Below are 20,068 nucleotides of genomic sequence, written 5' to 3'. Positions count from 1 at the left end.
AGCAAACAAACAACAAAACATACCGGGTTTTTTTTTTCAAACAGCAGGTGGTAACGCAGAATTGTACAGGAACCGAGTCAAATGTCCCCCTTCACAATAAATCCCGCTATCAGTGCAATATGAATCCAACTTTTTCTACAACGGTGCAACACTCTCCCGAATGGCACTGAACCCTTGCAATGTCCCTACAAGTCAGCTCTGGGCGTGTCATTGAAACTACAGTAAAGGTGAGCTTTACGCACAGCCTCATGCCAGTTTTTATAGCATCCTGTTCCCACTCAGCTAGTTTCACTTGCTTTGTTACGAAAGAGCTTCATGGGGAGTTTAAACGGCCATAAAGCAACACAGATTAAAACAACACAGGATTATGTTGGACACGTAACTAACCCCACATGCAAATCGAATAGTTTGTAGGGAGCCCATAGGGAACATTTTCCTAACGTGCCGTCAAACCACATTTGCAGCAGGTGTTATTTTCGTTACCAAAAAGTCTAAACGTCCTTTAAAGACGTTTGAGTACCTTTACTCTTTCAAAATAACTTAAAAAAACAGTCGTCTTCCACTCTGAAATTTAACTCTCATTGCTTTGAGGGCGAGGCCTGGAGGTTCGACTGCTGATTTTCCTGGTAGAGCCTGTTTGACCAGCTATATGCAAATTTCCTTAAATCCCAAACTGAAAACCTGTCGCGACTCGGAATCGGCACTATTCGTGCTTCTCAGTACTACTACTAGCAATATCTCACCCTCAGCGTCTGGACACCTTAGTAGATGCGACTTTCCTCATTTTTTACTACGCATTAACGATGAGCTGTTCAGTATTCTCGGGAAAGGGCATGCAGTACAAGATTCATCGCCACATTTATTTTCAGGCTTCCATTTGTACAATCAGACATGAGGGTTTTGTAAGATGTCCTAAAGTGTTGTAACAGCAGTACAAACAAAAACATCCAGAAAAGTTTAAAAGAAAAAACACAAAGCCCCAGCATTAAACACAACAAATGCGAAGCACCAGTGAATAAGTGAATAAACCCCACGTGATTTGGAGGACTTTCAAGAGGAGTGAATCATACTCGAGTATTATTTCCTGAGGAAAAATACGTTCTGAATTCTTTCACAACACTCCCTTTTTATCAAGGGTCTAGATTCCATACAAATATTGCGCAAGAGTCCCCTGCCTGCATTCTAGAACAATAAGTGTGAACAGTGTGTTTATTGAACGTATGGTCCAGGATTTATAACTGGTATAGACTTCTCTGTGGCAATTCATAGAGACTGAAGGTGCCATTAAACACTCCACTTTCACCCATTTCATCCTGTTCAGGGTTGCAGGGGAGCCAGAGCCTATCCTGGCAAGCAATAGGCGCAAGGCAGGATACACCCCAGATAGGATGGTGTATCCAATCGCACAGCAGCAACAATTTTCCCAGAAGCCAATTAACCTACCTGTATGTTTTTGGAGTATGGAAGTAATCCAGAGCACCCAGAGGAAACCCACACAAACACAGGGAGAACATACAACCTCCACACAGACAGCAACCCAGATCTGGAATTGAACACAGGGCCCCCAGCCCTGCAAGCCAACAGTGCTAACCACTCCGCTACCACGTCGCTCAAAACACACCGCTTAGAGGGCCAAATTCATCAAATTAAAAATTCTTAAGCCTTTTTAAATACACTTGGCGAAAAATTCCTGACAGCTGCTTAATCCTAGTTTCTTAGGGAAATCTGTAGTATCTGACTTTTAATTCCGCATAAATATTTTAAGGTTTCTTTTTATAAACAGGAGCAAGACATTCTAAGACGGTTAGAGAAGTTAAATCCAGTTCTTCAGAAAATGTGAATTGTTCTGCAGTTGAACTGTTCTCATGCAGTGTTCTCAATCATTTCAGGCAGGAATGAGAGGTAGGGATGCCTACAGAAAAACAGGCAAGGGTTAGCCTGGAAACTAGAACGAATAAATCAAGCTGAAATGAAAAGGTGTAGAAATATACCTCTTGTATTTTCCCCCTCATTTAGAAAGTAAAGACCTTTGCTAAAAGATTTTGCCTATAATCATTTGTGACATTTCTAGGATTTAAACAGTTCTATGGCTTTTAGGGTAAATTTATGATGGCAGCTGTATTTAGGGGATTTGTGAAGTCAGAGTTCAGAAAATCAGGACATTAGAAAATCGCAAAGGCAGTTTTATAGACATTTTAAAAAAGAAGAAGCAAACATCTATCTATCTGTGATTCATGGAAAAAGACCAAGAAGTCAAGGCAAGTCAGGGCTTTCATGGAAGGGATTAGGTTCCCGCAAGAAAAAACTGACATGAAAAGCATTCTCAGCCTCCAGCGGTTGGTATACAGTGACATGGGAAAAAATACACTGCATACTTTTAAAATATATTCACATGAATCAGGCTGGATACGTTAGTGCACTAGCCAAATGCCTTCAACTGAAAAAAAAAGAAGAATTCTATTGTCTTCGGTTCAATGATGAGTACATTGTAAATTAACGCTTTCTAGAAGAATTAGAATGCAATTCATACTAATCATAAGGTTTGACTACTTCTTGCAGGCGCAAGTTGTGCTTCATGGAAATACTGAGGGGTGGAAAATTCAGCTTGATCTTAATGAGAGTTATTTTGAGGCATCTAAAAAAAAAAAAAGATTTCAGCGTAGGAATCCACATTAAAAAAACAGGCAGAGAACAATGGGCTGAGGGAGATTTTCCTCACCGAATCTCAAAGAATTTAAAATTCCTCCCATTGCTACTTAATTATTTTCCTATTGTTAAATGGTATATGGAAGAATAAAAATCAAGGGAAAGCAAGTATCACTCAAGACATGTTCAGATCAAGGACTGATATGGATCTATTCCTTGATTGCACTGATCTATGGAATCCTTGTTCGTGAAGTCTGAATCAAGCTAAGCACTTACTGTAATAATGTTATCTTTAGGAAGAAGGTCAGGTATGATTAAATGCCAAGGATAGCATTACATCTCCAGGTACTAAATTTGGAAAGGAATGTTAATGAAACTAATCCAAGGCAAGGTTTGACTTGCTCTACAAATTCCTCTTATTCATTTTCAGTTCTAATTCAAGATTCACAACAAAAGCTATACTTGCATTTAGTTTTTACTATTCCTTAACAGAAGAGGAAGTTTTTTTAGTTATATCAGACTCGCACATTCATCTATTTCTTAGAAGAAAAAAAAACACTATAACCACCACCACAATAAGAACTTCCAGAACAAACTTAGTTCTTATTATAAATAAAGAAAAACATCATAAAAAAATCTGTCTGGATACACGTTCATCCGTCCGTTGGTAACCGCTTCATCATGTACAGGGTCACTGGTGATAGAGTCGGTCTCGAGAAGCAGCAGGCACAAGGCAGGATAGACCCTGGACTGGACGCAATTCCATCGCAGAGCACACACAGAAAGAGATCCACTCACAGCACGGCCAGTTTTCCCCAAAAGCCAGTTAACCTAACTGTATGTCTTCTGCCTGTGGAAAGGAAACCAGAGCACCCAAAGGAAACCCCCCGGAATTGAACCCAGGGCCCCAGCGCTGCAAGGCAGCAAAGATAAACACTGTGCCACCATGCCATCCTTCTGGATAAACATATTGGTACAAATTGTTTATACATATTCACAAGAAACGTACATCAGGTATATCAAGAAAATCTTTTGGCAATTTCTAAAACGCGTAACAGAAATATACACACTTACAGTGAAAGATCTGAATTACAGTAGAGAATCTACAGTTAACAGTTACCACAGATTTGGAATAAGCATTTCTCCCCTTTGACTGCCTTTCAAGAATACAATACGCCTGACAAGTCTATTTTGGTGCTGAAAATGGCAGACAGTTCTTTGCTGAGCAGATCGTGTAAGCTCATCCCATCGTGTGAATACACCCAACGCTCTCCTGTCCAGTCATAGCGTTTTGGCCCACTGAAAGAAAAAAAAAGCATAATAAATTTGCAAAAATATGTAAAGCCAATACACAACGAGCTTCCTATAACCTAAGGACTAATTACAATAACAAGAACTACTTTTGGTCCAAGTTAAATGGGTATTTCAGATAACTAAACAGTTTTGCTCCCCTCGACAATATTTTGGATAATGCACATTTAAGCAGACAAGTAAAATTTATTAAAAAGAATAAATATCCATTCATATACATTTTCAAATTATAAGAAGATATAATGAAGAATTTGTGTCGTGGTTCTAAGTCAATAAAACAGAGTATATTTGAAACCCTTTATGAGTATTCCGGCTTTTGGAAACTACTATCGCGAAATAAATAAAAGGAGCTAAAAACTTTCCTTTGTGCCTCATAAAGCATCTTACTCAGATGCAGTAACGCAATGCAAATCATAGAAAACATCATGAACACTCCCAGAGTGCTGCAAGCAGTGTTGTTAATTGCAGTGAAGAAAGGATAGACAGCTGTATGCCACATACCTCACAGGAGAGGAGAGCCAGATCTGTTTATTTGGAGTCTGCTTGTTAATAACGTAGGTTCCATAGTCACTACTTATCTTCACGGTGAGCACCCCGCTCTAGAATGAAAACAAAAACACAAGCTTTCCATTTTCTTTTTCAAACAACTCTAATAATTCCCATTTACTACACATTCACCCAGATCATGACTTTTCCAAATTTTAGTCCAAAACTGTAATTGTATCTACAGATGTGTGACTGACAAAGCTCTTATAACACTATGTAAAATAATAAAACTCTGTCATTGTCTGAAATCCATTACAATTGTGTGCTTTCAAGTATAACTCATCCTTGTTTGTTATGAACACATTAACACTGGATGCAAACCTTCATTAAGGCACAAAAGACTTTTGATCAAAACATTATACTTTCCAATAGTGCAAATTATGTTCTGTCACTTAAACTGAAGATTGCTGTAAGTGCCACCGCAGTCTGTCAGGTTTTGGAATAGCATTTACTCCTGGGACTTTCTTGACATCTGCGAATTTGCACAGATGTCAGTGAGAGATGCGTCACTCCTCGGTGTGTGTGTGTGTGAACTCCCCTTGCGGAGTGATGCGGGGCTTGTGGGTGCAGGAAGGAACGGCTCCGATAGGGGGCTGGTTTGGGAGAGCGTGTCCACATGTCTTCATGCTCGTGCAGCACGAGGTTTGTGGCCATGAAGCCGACATGTAAACAGCTGGCGGTAGAAAATGAACTTAGGCAGGTAGATAATTAAAATAACTCTTGATCAAAAAATGAAGGCTTTATACTTATGCAAGTGCTACAAAATTTCTATGAAGCCATTAGTTATTCTCAAGGTCGCTACTGAAATGACAAAAAGACTTACCCAAACGAAATACTAAATACTAAAAAAGAGTAATATATGATGGACACCGAAAACCCGTAAAACCTAGATGACAACTATGTAACTGACTGAAAGAACATCATTTATAAGGTGATTTAAAAGGGCAAAGCTGAGTACTGTATACTCAGGGAGGCCTTGATCTGTGGCGAGATTAGTTCTGTAAGGCTGCAAAAGCGCTTAGGCAAAGCTAACGGCAAACCTCCAAGGCACATATAATTGCATTTCAAATAACATCATTATATCTTCCAAGCCAAGTTTACTGAATTCATTTTCTTTACCTTACTTCTTTTAAATAGTGCTGCATGACACGTCAGCACACAGAGAGCAATTACAGAAGATAGAACAGCCATTAGTGATTCATTTTTCCCTCCGGTCTTAAAATAAGCGAGTATGCTACAGGATTATCACAAACAACCAGACACAAAAGGGAAAATGCTACTTTTTAGCTTGAAAAGTAGAAATCATGCTTAGTTGTTATCCACACTACTGCAGTTATGGCAAGTATGGGCTAATGAATTTTCCTAGGCAAGAAAAAATTGCAATGAATGTTTCAAATACAGTATGTAGATATGGAGGATTCAACTGACACATCCCTTGAATGTTAGGGCATACATACAGTGCCTTGCGAAAGTATTCGGCCCCCCTGAACTTTTCAACCTTTTGCCACATTTCAGGCTTCAAACATAAAGATATAATTTTTTTATTTTATGTGAAGAATCACCAACAAGTGGGACACAATTGTGAAGTGGAACGAAATCTATTGGATTTTTGAAACTTTTTTAACTAATAAAAAAATGAAAAGTGGGGCGTGCAAAATTATTCGGCCCCTTTACTTTCAGTGCAGCAAACTCACTCCAGAAGTTCAGCGAGGATCTCTGAATGATCCAATGTTGTCCTAAATGACTGATGGTGATAAATAGAATCCACCTGTGTGTAATCAAGTCTCTGTATAAATGCACCTGCTCTGTGATAGTCTCAAGGTTCTGTTGAAAGCGCAGAGAGCATCATGAAGACCAAGGAACACACCAGGCAGGTCCGTAATACTGTTGTGGAGAAGTTTAAAGCCGGATTTGGATACAAAAAGATTTCCCAAGCTTCAAACATCCCAAGGAGCACTGTGCAAGCGATCATCTTGAAATGGAAGGAGTATCAGACCACTGCAAATCTACCAAGACCTGGCCGTCCCTCTAAACTTTCAGCTCAGACAAGGAGAAGACTGATCAGAGATGCAGCCAAGAGGCCCATGATCACTCTGGATGAACTGCAGAGAACTACAGCTGAGGTGGGAGAGTCTGTCCATAGGACAACAATCAGTCTTACACTGCACAAATCTGGCCTTTATGGAAGAGTGGCAAGAAGAAAGCCATTTCTCAAAGATATCCATAAAAAGTCTCGTCTAAAGTTTGCCACAAGCCACCTGGGAGACACCCCAAACATGTGGAAGAAGGTGCTCTGGTCAGATGAAACCAAAATCGAACTTTTTGGCCACAATGCAAAACGATATGTTTGGCGTAAAAGCAACACAGCTCATCACCCTCAACACACCATCCCCACTGTCAAACATGGTGGTGGCAGCATCATGGTTTGGGCCTGCTTTTCTTCAGCAGGGACAGGGAAGATGGTTAAAATTGAGGGGAAGATGGATGCAGCCAAATACAGGACCATTCTGGATGAAAACCTGTTGGAGTCTGCAAAAGACCTGAAACTGGGACGGAGATTTATCTTCCAACAAGACAATGATCCCAAACATACAGCAAAATCTACAAAGGAATGGTTCACAAATAAACATATCCAGGTGTTTGAATGGCCAAGTCAAAGTCCAGACCTGAATCCAATCGAGAATCTGTGGAAAGAGCTGAAAACTGCTGTTCACAAACGCTCTCCATCCAACCTCACTGAGCTCGAGCTGTTTTGCAAGGAAGAATGGGCAAGAATTTCAGTCTCTCGATGTGCAAAACTGATAGACATACCCCAAGCGACTTGCAGCTGTAATCGCAGCAAAAGGTGGCTCTACAAAGTATTAACGCAAGGGGGCCGAATAATTTTGCACGCCCCACTTTTCATTTTTTTATTAGTTAAAAAAGTTTCAAAAATCCAATAGATTTCGTTCCACTTCACAATTGTGTCCCACTTGTTGGTGATTCTTCACATAAAATAAAAAATTTATATCTTTATGTTTGAAGCCTGAAATGTGGCAAAAGGTTGAAAAGTTCAAGGGGGCCGAATACTTTCGCAAGGCACTGTATACTCTTCCATTGTCCAAGTTTGTATTGGTTTGTAAAAAATAATACCTGGAAACTTTTAATGAAAAAATTGTGCACCTTTTCTTTCATCTTTCACGTTAACATACTACAGGAGCTATGACAACATTGTTTCACACTCTCACACTGTTTCTGAAGTTACCGTTTGACGGGAAAAGTAATAAGGACTATTTAAAGATAGAATATTCTATTTAAAGCCAGTTTTGCCTGAAACTCATGGTGAAGTGTTCATCTACACAATACCTTGAGATTTTATTTAAAAAAAAAAGCTTTATTTCCCTCAAGTCTGTCTTCACAGCATTCATTCCGTACGTGATACAGGTCACAACACTATGAAGTGTAGGTGCTGTCTCTTAAGAATCAATGGCACTAACAACATTAGTAGAAACTTAGATAATGTAACAATCAAAAATGTACAGCTGTGTACACTGATTTGCCAGCCTGATTAGAGTGAGCAGGCTCCCACACCCTTAACAAGAACAAATAACTCAAATTCTTTGGAGACCGTACTTTTTTCTACATGTAATTCTATTCCACCAGGGAAAGTAACCAATGGAAACTTGAGAGACTCCTTCCACAAAAGGTCAAACTTACAATGACAGAAATATCTTTTTGAACACAGCCATTTACTGTATTTGTCCTGTAGCATATGTGCAGTTAAAAAGTACCATCTAAAAATAAATACCATCTCGATTTTAGGTGTACGGTAGTTGATTTATACATTCTGAGTCACTTGCAATTTTATCACACATCGACTAAAATATAAAATTATGCTGGACAAATGCAGCAAAAAATGCACCACTTGATTAAACTTGTACAGTCTTATTTTATGTTACCGATAAATAAACACATCTTCCAACTCAAACTGCAAACCAGAAGGTATAAGAAAAAGGACAGTAGTTTAAAAAAATATATCTCAGCTTCTTATCAGTACATTTATCCCCCAAGCAAATGTTAAACACAGCGATATGTGGATATCAGCCAACTAGACTCTGGCTGGAATCCTGTCCTCTGTGGAAAATCAATAACTTTCTTGCGCCTGGAGAGACACAGACCTCTGTGCTGCTGATGGGGAGCCCAGGTCAAACAGCACCACTCAACCAGTCCTGCGCCGACCTCCTGAAACTGCATGACGACAGGAATTCTTGACAGCAGGGGTTCTGAGCCCTGGTGCCGGGGACCCAAACACCTGCTGGTTTTCATTACAGCTGACCTCTTTACTCATTAACTCAGCCGACGAGATGCTTGGTTAGAACCTTTAAAGGTTCTCTATTTTCTATTCCAAAGTTAGAGATTTTAAGTTACTTAAATTACTTAAGAAACATAATGGTTAAAAGGCAACCTCCTAGATGTTTAGGACTTGAAAAACAGTTTAATTAAAATGTATCATGAGGTCTATTAAGGGTTCAATTATTTAATTACGTGCTATGGTGGAATGAAAAAAAATACCCAAAATTGGGTACCCCTGCTTTAGACATCACTAAGTAATGCCTCTCGTTACTTCTAACCCATTGCATTCATGGTAATCTGAGGACAACGAAATGGCAAGTAGCTTTTCTATTTTAGGATTGAAGTCGATAAACCGATAGGGGCACTTTACAATATGAACATAAACCCCTGAATGTTTTTAAAGTCTGATTTAGTCACAGGCCTTGGCAGATGAAGACATAATTCCCCAATAAGACATTAGAATCCAAATCAAGATGTGAAATGTTTTAATAACCCGTTTATGTTCAGTTCAATGCACAGAAATAATTTTGTGCGTACTGATCATGTGAATGATAGTGTTTCATAGCAGTGTTTGCTAACAAGGACGACACTGCAATACTGCAACAAATTAGAAATCAGAAAAACATCCCCTCTGTTATACAGTATTTCACTGTAAACTGGAAAGGCAATTTGTATACAAACAGGCAGATTGTCAAACATGGAAACAGCTAGGAAATGCAAATCTTTAACCCTTGTCTGCAAACCCAAGAGTGGAAATGCAGGAAGAATTTTTCCATCTTGCTCAGCCAGCTGAAGGAGCAGTTTGTTGGTGTTTATTTTGGCTGGTATTTCGCTGTGAGACACTATGCCCAACCCCACTCCTCCACCCTGCACTGGCACACTTCAACACTAGTATCTCCACACTGCATCTGATCAGAGAACAATGCTGCACTCATGTGTTTACAGAGACATTCTCAGCCCACCCCAACACTGAAAGTATAGCTTTTCTGTTGCTGACAGCTGTGTATTGATTTGGAGTTTACTTCTCTTGTCACTTACACAACATGACAGATGGGAACCTAAAAATAAAACGATACCAGCTATTTTTTTTTCATCCCTCTCCAGCGCCAGACAATACAGAAGAAAGGGCCTGGAGCACCACCCTGCGGTCTGAAAGACTTACTCGGTAATAAAGAATGAAAGGACAAAGCCTGCTATTAAAAATATCTTGTAAACCACCCCTATAAATCGGGCTGATAAATATTTAAGAGCAAGACAGAGGTTTTAAACAGCTGTAAAATTATCTTCAAGTGCACAGTAATAACTCACATTGACAACGAGAGTCTGACATAAGGGCAAAGCTATGGATATCAACTTTGTCGTACAATTAATACCACTGTCTCTATACGAGTCACAGTTGTGTTCTCCATATAGATTTAAACATACTGAACGCACCCTGCTATGACAACATATACAATGTGGACATATGGAAAGGTAAAAGTTTTTTCAGTAGTTACTTAATTTCTGCATTGACACATTTGTTTCCTGGCTCACACCTATTGCTTGCTGGGACAGGCTCCTGCACCCCTGTGACCCTGCAATCGATGAAGCGGTCGGAAAATGGATGGGTGTATCTCTTGCTATTCCTTACTAAAATTCTATTCCCATTGTATGCAAATACACAACTCAAACAGATTGATCCACAAAGCACAATTTCAATCTCTTGTTCAGATTCCTAGGCTCTTGTTTTAGTGACAGGACTCTGAACAAGGCTGCCTTATAAGTTTTTGGGTTTTTTTTTATAATGAGCATAACATAGCAAGTGGAATTACACGCAGACACATGGGGACAGGCTGAACATTTTTGTGGAATCTGAAGGTCTTTCATTTTAGGAGCCACTTAGGAGCTGCCACATCTGTGAGAATGTAGAGCAAAAAGGTGTGTCAATTTGGTTTAAAGGACTTTGCCTGTGAACAGACCGTTTTATAAAAACAGCAGAACTTGATGAAGCTCTTCTGTAGGCGATAACAATTTGGTACCTCTACAGCTGCAAAATTGACAAGGGTATATGTGCGCATCTGATGCGACCATCCATGCACACGCATTTAATCTTTCCATTTCTAAGCATGCATACATATACCTGACCACTGCTTTATCTGGCCTCCTGGGCTCTTGGGCACCTCTGGTAATTGGAAGGTTCTTAGTTCAAGATTAAGGTGAGGCCCTACTGTATGGCTGTGCAGATAGATTTTCCGTTACTAAAACCATCCTTGACCTATACACCACATTACAAAGAAGACTATCGTCTGAAAATAAATATCCCAGTCTAATATCAATGATGAACTGTTAATGTTATCAGAAAACGGGTGGGGAATTGTTCTTTCTGCGTTCAGGCACATTTGATCTGTTTTTCTAGTGCCACCTAGTGGATCAAACCCTACCTGTTAAATTGGACAGTAAGAATATACTGTAATAGCATTAAATATTCCATTATACTTCAAAAAAAGGCAATACTCACTGAAAATGTAACATCGTACTCTCCAGATGTGAATGGCTGATCTGTGAGATCGTCAAAGTATTCTGCTAAAGCATCCAGTGTTTCCTCAGCCAGTTTTTCATATGTAGCTTCCTCTAACACACTGCAATGTTGAAGAGAGCATTGGACAGTATTGCTGAAGTGGATGGAAATTAACTGTTTCTTTTACATTTTATTACTTCAGAAATTACATATTATGTTATCGGTTATTTAGTGTAAGAAAACTCTCACAGTAAAAATACATTACACCCGCAATACCGTGCTAAAATGTTTCAGAATATAACTATTGCACGCACCTATTTATAGCTTCTTTGACTACGAATATAACGATCGCACTCGTTCAGTACAGTACAGTATGTTTTATAACTGGTTTGTGTTTCAGCTTTAGCTTTTTCCCCAATACCTTAAACTGGCGCAAAATATTCACCAGTTACCAAACAATATTTGAGAAAAGCTTTAATCAAAGTTTGTTACCTTAGATTCGATGCATTTTCTGTGGTGAAGTGAATATTTGCCCTCATTACTCTTCCAGGGAGTTGTGCCACAAGCAACTGAAATTAAGGATACCAGCAATAAGTTGACTCACAAGGCTCAATTTAATAACACCAAAGCGCTGGCCTGCCTATTTCGTTGTATAATCATCACTTGATAGCGACATAATCCAATCAGCTGCAATTAAAATACACAGCGAATTACCAATAGTAATTGCAGTAGATATAACTATCCCTAACAAACCACAAACTCCTGTCATCAGTCATCGACAGCGCTGTCCTTTCTTCTGTAACTGCAGGCAGGTTAGAGAGTTGCCGAGCATCTGCTGCAAGTTGACTCGTTTGAACAATGAAATCCATTTAATCACAAAATAAGTAGTTAAATAATGAGACACGTATGTAAGGGTCTGTCAATCTGAATGCACAACCTGCGGGGGCTCCCGGGCGCCTCCGTACTTCCCCAGCGAAGACGCTGCCCACCCGGGTACGAGCCCGGCGCACCGGGGGCTCTGAAAGACAGACAGGCGCTTTACTGCAATGAGCCTCATGTTCTCCACCAGAAAAGCGTCAGCAGAAAGGCGGCGAGTCGACAAAATATGGTTTCCGCTTTCTAGGAGGTATAAATGAGCCAAGAAACTCCTCAACCTATTTCAGTGTGTCAAAGAATCAACAATAAAAACTCTTTGTGTTAGAGAACTATCATCAACGTAGTTAAGAATGGAAAATGTTAATTCTACCGTTACTGTGCTATGCGTCTATGGAGGTATTTATCCGGTATCATAAAAACAGACATTCAGCATTATTAAAGTTTTCATGCATATCGAACTACGTACATTGACCTTAGCGACACCGCAAACGCTGTACTTACATGGTTTGACAGGAATGTTTTAGCCCTCCAGCACGTGTATGTAGCTGATGATGCATTCGGAGAAGTCAAGCTGCGTGCGAACTGGTAAATGCAGAACACTTTCCTACTCAATCCTGACATGGTCTCTAAAGGTGTATGACATTAAAACGCGACCACCTACTATGAGACCGATTGATAGGGTCTGAAACGATCGACTTCTCAAATTCGGTTGTATTCGTCTATCGTGATCTGTCCGTGTCCGGGTTTCCAGCAAATCAAACGGTGCCTGAGATCAGCCCCGGGATAGCCACGCCTCTGCCCTTGAAAAACTGTCAAACTCACTGCGTTATCACATGGCGTTCCCGCCGAAAGTTTAAAATGCCCATTTGAACCGGGTGCGTAGAATTGCTGTTCTTTGACCAACGTGTTAAGGAAATAGATTTGGTGATTTGACATTAAGACGTGGTATTTATTCCTATATATTCTATAGGGATAAACTGGAGAAAAACGGTCCTACAAAAACTTGAAATTACGCATACTACATTAAAAAGTGAGAGTATTAAACATTTTTATTTAATAGGAGAATTCCTAGGTCAGTGAGAGTAATTTGCATTAATTATGTTTAAAGCGTCTGTACGGTGGGCAGTTTTTCTTCACTCATTGACCACTATAATCATTAATATATAAACTAATTTGCCGTCTACCGAAATGAGAAAGCCTGCCATCTTTTGGCAGCCGATAGGTCCTACAAAAACAAAAAAATGAAAGCAAAATGGAGAATAGGAGTTCTGCTGTACCAAACATCTCAATAATCCTTTAGCAATTGACATAATTTTGCAAAAAGGGAGCATATTTTTTTTCGATATGTAAAGAGCAGACATTGTAATGTTCATTAGTTGTCCAATAATGAAACAAGCTTTTAATAAACAGCTAGCTTCAGCTAGTCATTTATTTCACGTGCTCACATAATTGTTTTACACTTTTGTCCTGTCGTAATAGTGTCGTAAAGTAACCTGAGATGTCGCACAGTCCTGACATCTATTAGTACAATACTAGTGTATTTAAGTTGCATTGCTAAATATAATTACAGATATATTAAATACAATTATGTTTAGAGAATAGACAGATAAGACTTTATTGATCCCGAAGGGAAACTGAGGCATTACAGCAGCCCAGCCCAAGACAAGCAAGACAGACATCAGAATAGACTAAACTTAAAATAAGTACAACAATACAAAATAAAATAAATAAGAGTTAGGTGTGTGCAAAATATGCTAATAGTCACTGTAAAACAATAAAATACGTGCAAAATGCGCATAGGTTGAAAAAAACCCACAGTATAAACAGTATATTAATGCAGTGTCCAAAAAGTACATGAGTGCAACATGCTGTCCATAGATGAGCAGATGAGCAGATGAAGGGCTTATAGCCCTAGCCTAGGGCAGTGTTATACACCCTGACAGCCGCTGGTAGGAAGGACCTGTGGAAACATTGCCTTGAACACCGTAGCTGGAGCAGTCTGTCACTAAAAGTGCTTCGCTGTCTAATAACAGTCCCATGTAGCGGCTGTGAGCTTGGTCAGCAATCTTCTCTCTTCCACCACCTCCGGGGGGTCAAGGCAGAGCCAGCCTTCATGAGGAGTCTGATGAGTCTATTGAGTCTATTTATATCTCTTGCCATGATGCTGCTGCCCCAGCACACAACAGTGTAGAAGATGGCCGCTGCCACCACTGATTCATAAAAAAATGTGTAGCTCAGGTTGAAGGTGTACTGCAGCACTCCACCCCTAAACCACCACCAGTGTGCAGCCCCACCAGGATGATGCGACAGCAGCCATAGTGCACTAGTATGCTCACCACACATCAGCTATCAGCAGGGAGGAGAAGCCAGTTCAGAGAGGGGGATTATTAGGAGGCCATTGTAAAGGCCAATGAGAAATTTGGGTAACACCAGGGTAACACCCCTACTCTTTTTTGAGAAACAGCCACAGACCAATACTCTATAGGTCTTGGACCTAAGATTTACATCTCATCCAAAGGACGGCACCTTTTTACAGTACAGAGTCTCTGTCACTATACTGGGGCATTAGGACCCACACAGACCGCAGGGTGAGCGCCCCCTGCTGGCCCCACTAACTCCTTCTCCTTAGTTTTTCCCCCAGGAAGTCTCCCATCCAGGTACTGACCAGGCTCACACCTGCTGAGCTTCAGTGGGTTGCTAGTTGTGAGTTGAAGGGTGACATGGCTGCTGGCCAATAAAACGGCTTATAAGACGTAGGTTCAGCGACAACTGGTGGAGAGTCACGTCTATACCTTTTAGCTAGTGTGCAATTGTGAGGTTCATTGTGCTTTCAAACAAATGTGATTGCTAAATAATGCTGATTGTCCTGGATTATTACTAAACTAGGGACAGCATCTATTGTGAATTTATATCGGAATTTTGTGAATATGTTCAGTTGGACTCCCTCCACAATAACGTGACATGTTCAAAACGTTCGCACAGCAGCAGCAGGTAAAAAAAGAATATACACATTTATGAAATCTCTCCCTACCACCAGAAAGCTGCTTTATAAATTAGTTTTACACTGAAAAATGCATTGTATGTTTTTGAGTATACAACTGTTCTAGAAATTTACAGTTGCATATGTCTGTCTGTTATATATCTGACTGTGAACAGCTGGAATCTAGAATAATCAGTTATTCACACGTTCAGTTGAGGAGAAGTGCTGTAAATATTTTCTCCGTCTAAAATGCGTGTTTTTCAATCTTCACATTTTCTTGTTCGATAAACACACAAAGCGAACACTAGAGGGCGCACATAATCTACATTCAGTTTTTTTTTTAAAGTCGTGTCTTGTCAATTTCAAATCATGCAGTACGGCTCAAATATTTTTTACAAGCTAGAGATGACTTAATTCAGTACCCTGGGTTAACTACAGTATTGGGGAGTCGGACTAAATCATGTGCACGTGTCAATAGATGTAGTTTTCCACACAATGCCTGTAGTGAATTTTGACAGTGATCCGCAAGGAAGACAACAGTGGAAGAAAGATTAACCCAATATAATTCTGCATAAAGGATTTTAATTTTACATATAATCGTTTATTTTCTCTATAAATATGACCTTTTTACATTTCAAGAATAAAATATTTTCATCTTCAGCAAACAATTATTCAATAAATTATGGTCTCTTTCCCCCAAAAAAGTTGTGGTCATGAACTTCAAGGACACTATAATATAGTCCAAGAGGAAATCATTAAATAGCTTCAGTGTTAAAAATGCACTATCGCTTAGTCTTTGCTACGTGATATAAAGATACCTTTCGATGAAGTATCCTGAGAAAATATACTTTGTGACATGGTAAAAAAATACCACCAAAACCTTCTCTTGTGCAAACAGAAATGGTACTCACCTAACCAGTAAGTTAATATTTCTCTAGTCCATCTATTTAGTTATCTTTACTAGTAAAGCTCAACTTTTGATCTAAGCACTGGTGAAATATTTTTAATTTGTGCAGTGCTCAATGCTGTGTTATGATTTCTGAACCCATTCCCATTCCAATTAATAATATTTCAATATTTCTGACATTTCAGAAAACTTTAGGCAAAACCTCATTAATTTCAACAGTGTTAAACATTTCACATTATGTATGGGCAGACTGTCCCAGACAATGGAATTTTCAAATGTCTCTTATAATATATTAAATATAACAATTGGACGATACTATTTACAACACATCATAATTACACATATTTGCATTTGACTGGCATTGGAAGAATTTAGCAAAGCCTTTGGAGTGCCTGCAGGTATATATCAAATTTAGCCTAATTTATCCTTTAGAAAGGGATAGTGCAGTTTTAATAAAATAACCATTCTGCTTTTCTAAGAAACCACCAGTGTAAACTTCATTTCTTAAAGCAGGCTTCTATAAAGCATGTGCAACAATATTAAATTGCATAAATCAGTTTCAACCAGCAGAAAACAAAACCTTCAGTCAAACAAATACACACACATATATATATATAAGTGAAAAGAAATATAGTAAAAGCTTTTGGCATTGAAGGACAGATTTGGCAAGCCCTAAGAAGCAAAATAACAATATTCACTCTTATCTGGATCTAAACACATGCAAATGAAATCACATGTAATCTAAACCGATTTACACCAAAGTGATGATTCCAGTCTTTCTTTCCTTGTCTATGATGAATTGGCAATAATTAATGTTAGAAGAACATAGCAGCTCTGATATGGATGTTGGGCACGTGACCACCAGACAGGGCTGTTGGGATGGGGCCGCTGGTTTGCATGAAGACTACACAGTGTCCAGTGGAGTGTCCTCAGTGTTGGTCCCTAGGGGAGAGACTGTTCCTGTGTTTCCAGGACACTGGAGTGGATAAAATGCAATTATCCGATGGTAAGCTGGCTGTCACAGATTACTGTAAAAAAACAACAAAACACAATATTAATTTGTGGTAATGTGAAAAGAAAGAGGTAGTTAAGCAAGGGTCAATTTTTTATTATTCTTATGATAAAGATTAATATTCTCCTGTATTTGTAATAGAAACGTGACCACCAGGGATTGTATTTTCTCTGAAAAGAAATAATTTGTAAATCCTATTAAAAAAATACATTGCACATTTTCTCAAACATATTCCAAGAACGGTGAATATCTGTTAAATCCATTGCTTTTTTTAACAAACACACAACACTTGTGATCAGCTAGTTTACTGGTTTGAGTTAATCTCTTTGTAAACAGAAAGACATTATCTAGAACAAGAGCAAATTTCCAAATGCAAAACGCAATGATTGCCCACAGTAAAATCCAGGACTAAAGGACTGAACAGTAGGGTGTGCTGCTTTGACCAAGACTGAGATACTCCTCTTTTACTTCTCTCGTTGGTGTCTGTTTACTACAGAGCTAACTCCACACCAACCAGCATGCTACCATGGCAACAAAGACAGACGATTTCATGGCCAGACAGCAACTGACGGTTTGGTAAATAACAATTCTAGAGTAAACTGGACCAGAGGAATGGAGGTGTGAATGTGTAAATGTTCACCGAAATGCATAAACTAACCAATGTAAAATCTATAATAAAATAGTGTACATAAAACAACATTCTGCTTACCCTGCTGCTGAAAAATTTAAATTGGACGGTAATGGATGACAAACTGTCTACAGAAGAAACTGAAGATTACTTACTAGCATAAGGAATGGTCAGTACTGCTTAAGTAAGAGGTTGGTGTGCAGATGTCCATTTAGGGTGTAATTTGGCTTGGCTTGTATGAGACATTACATGTTAAGGATCATTTTCTGTGATTACCTTGCAAGAGATGATTTGAACATTTTTGCAATTGGTTTCTATTGTAATCACTATCTTGTACAGTAGTTGGTACTCTTAAACCAAACAGTTTACTATATGTATGACGAAATATTTGCAGCAGTTGTCATAGTCTTGCAGACTGTAATTAACAATTGATAATTATGGAATAACAGTGAAGGCCACTGTTGTCACTGTTGCCTGACTATAATATACATACAACATGGCAAATTTAGCGAAAGAAAACTGACAATATGCTGTACTAAGACCATGGATAAAACGCTTAAAAGAATAACTGTTTCTAAACTAGATTCTAGTTCTTTGCTGTATGTTTTACTTCCCTGTGAGGTTAATAGTGTACAGGGATAATGGGTTTAAAAACATATGTGTACCTGCATTTATGACATTATTTGATAAACAAAACTATCAAGAAAATGACTTGTCTGTTATTTAAAGATGTATAAATAAGGATTCATACTGACATGATACATGTAAGGAAAAGAACTCCTGTCACTGTTCTGATTTTCAGAAAACTCCCAAGGAACTCAGAAGCCAATTTTCCAGGTGAATGGACTGAAACTGAACGCAGGCTGGCATCTCAGCAGTCTGTCTACTCAAGACAGCGGGCTGTCACAGCAACACTGCAATTCTGACTCCAGAAATGCAATTCGCTCTCAGTGCAGACGTTTCTCTCAGCTTGTCCTTTCTACGCCATTTGTGATCTGGGATGAATGCAAATCATTTGCGGTGACCACAGCCCAGTTTCCATCATACTGATACTCCATATGGAAAAAAAACATTTTGGTTGTGAAAACATAATTGTTTTACTTCTAAAAACCGAGTAAAGAGCCATAGTGGCTTCATTAGAATCTAGTTCAGAAACCAGTGAATGCAGGTTTAATGATGAGCAAAGGAACTGTGAAACCCCACATTCTGGAATATTCCAAAACCGATGCCACCTTATTAGGGAATACATTTCTCTAGGTTGAAATGACTTTTCTTGTCTTGTATGTCAAATAAATGCAAGTCTGGGTTTCAGCACTGACAAAGCCTTTAGCAGAAAAATATTTTGATAGATTAGTATTACATCAGGTATGTCTTTCTTCCCTCAACATTTCTGATTTTCAGAAGCTTCTAGGTATTTTCAAAAGGCTTTCAAAAGCCTTTTTTGTGAAGATGCCCAGAGTGATGTCATAGAACAATAAGACCTTTGTGTGCACAGCAGATTAAGAGCAACTAAACACCACAATCACCTTCAGCTAAACCTCTATAGCGAACTGCTTTATTGTCCTGACTTGCAACTATTCAGGGAAAAGGAAGAAGGAAAGGAGAGCATCGAGGTTACCAAGACCAGATTTCACAGTATATGACCTGATATGTCCCAAGACAACACATGGTCAGCCTGTCAGAGAGAGTGCTTATCTGTGTATTTTCTGTCACCTTTGGTTTTGTGAAACATAGACAAATGCAAGGGAGAGCCAATGACATTTAAGAACCGTTTTGTCTTTAATTGTCTAATTGTTCATCTTCCTCAACCATGTTTTTGCTGTCTATTGTGAATTTCATGTGCTTAGACCTCAGGAGCCACCTATTAATAGAGAGGCCTGTCATAACAGAAAAGTAGGTGGGCTGCGTCTTTTAAATCTAAAGACTGAAATGCCATTTCAACAACATATTATAAATCACAATGTCTTGTGCATTTTCACCTATGTATAGAACATTGATGTGCCTCCATTTTCATCCCATACAGGTCCATAATAAAAGGCAAAGCAAAACCTGAAATCTGAAAGTATGAAGGAACTTCACTCCAGTTCTTAATCTAGAATATACTTTTAATTGGAGGCAAACTTGGTGATTGCTACTTACCAAGTAGACATCAAGCACTGAGCCATCATCTTTGTCAATATCCAGCGTGCTCTGTTCCGATGTCAGACAGATAGCACTGTCCTCTAAGGTAAACGTGGAACTGGAGGCCAACATTTCTCTAAATAAACAAAATAGAAAAAAGATAACATCATATTTTCACAGCAAAGTAGCACTGATGCGTTAAATAACTTCTT

At 39.0% G+C, this 20,068-nt stretch overlaps 3 protein-coding genes across 4 annotated transcripts in view; all 3 read right to left on the bottom strand.

The window, feature by feature from the left end:
* tjp2b (tight junction protein 2b (zona occludens 2)) overlaps positions 1–719 on the bottom strand; it is a 72,167-nt gene extending 71,448 nt beyond the window's left edge. Inside the window, exon 1 of the mRNA XM_069187299.1 lies at positions 24–719. The gene's annotated coding sequence lies outside the window, so the exon portion shown is untranslated. The remainder of the gene's footprint in view (positions 1–23) is intronic.
* A 2,882-nt stretch (positions 720–3,601) lies between these two features.
* Positions 3,602–12,955, bottom strand: fxn (frataxin). The gene is made up of 6 exons (XM_006626969.3): positions 12,710–12,955; positions 12,270–12,350; positions 11,825–11,901; positions 11,333–11,453; positions 4,459–4,556; positions 3,602–3,945 (listed from the first exon to the last, which is right to left on the bottom strand). Exons 1-6 carry the CDS (start codon positions 12,827–12,829, stop codon positions 3,807–3,809), a joined length of 636 nt encoding a protein of 211 aa, XP_006627032.3. The 5' UTR covers positions 12,830–12,955; the 3' UTR covers positions 3,602–3,806.
* Positions 12,956–15,750: 2,795 nt separating this feature from the next.
* The window catches only part of LOC102686521 (phosphatidylinositol 4-phosphate 5-kinase type-1 beta), a 67,821-nt gene continuing 63,503 nt past the window's right edge, over positions 15,751–20,068 (bottom strand). For both annotated transcript variants that reach the window (XM_015368652.2, XM_015368661.2), the window contains exons 14-15: positions 19,875–19,992; positions 15,751–17,123 (exon numbers count right to left, since the gene is read on the bottom strand). In XM_015368652.2, the coding sequence (XP_015224138.1) occupies positions 17,121–17,123; positions 19,875–19,992 (121 nt within the window). In that variant the 3' untranslated portion in view covers positions 15,751–17,120. The remainder of the gene's footprint in view (positions 17,124–19,874; positions 19,993–20,068) is intronic.

The sequence above is a fragment of the Lepisosteus oculatus genome, chromosome 3 (assembly GCF_040954835.1).
Source record: "Lepisosteus oculatus isolate fLepOcu1 chromosome 3, fLepOcu1.hap2, whole genome shotgun sequence".
Classification (NCBI taxonomy): Eukaryota; Metazoa; Chordata; class Actinopteri; order Semionotiformes; family Lepisosteidae; genus Lepisosteus; species Lepisosteus oculatus.
Note: the sequence above shows the minus strand (reverse complement) of the source record. Positions and strands in the feature narration are given on the sequence as shown.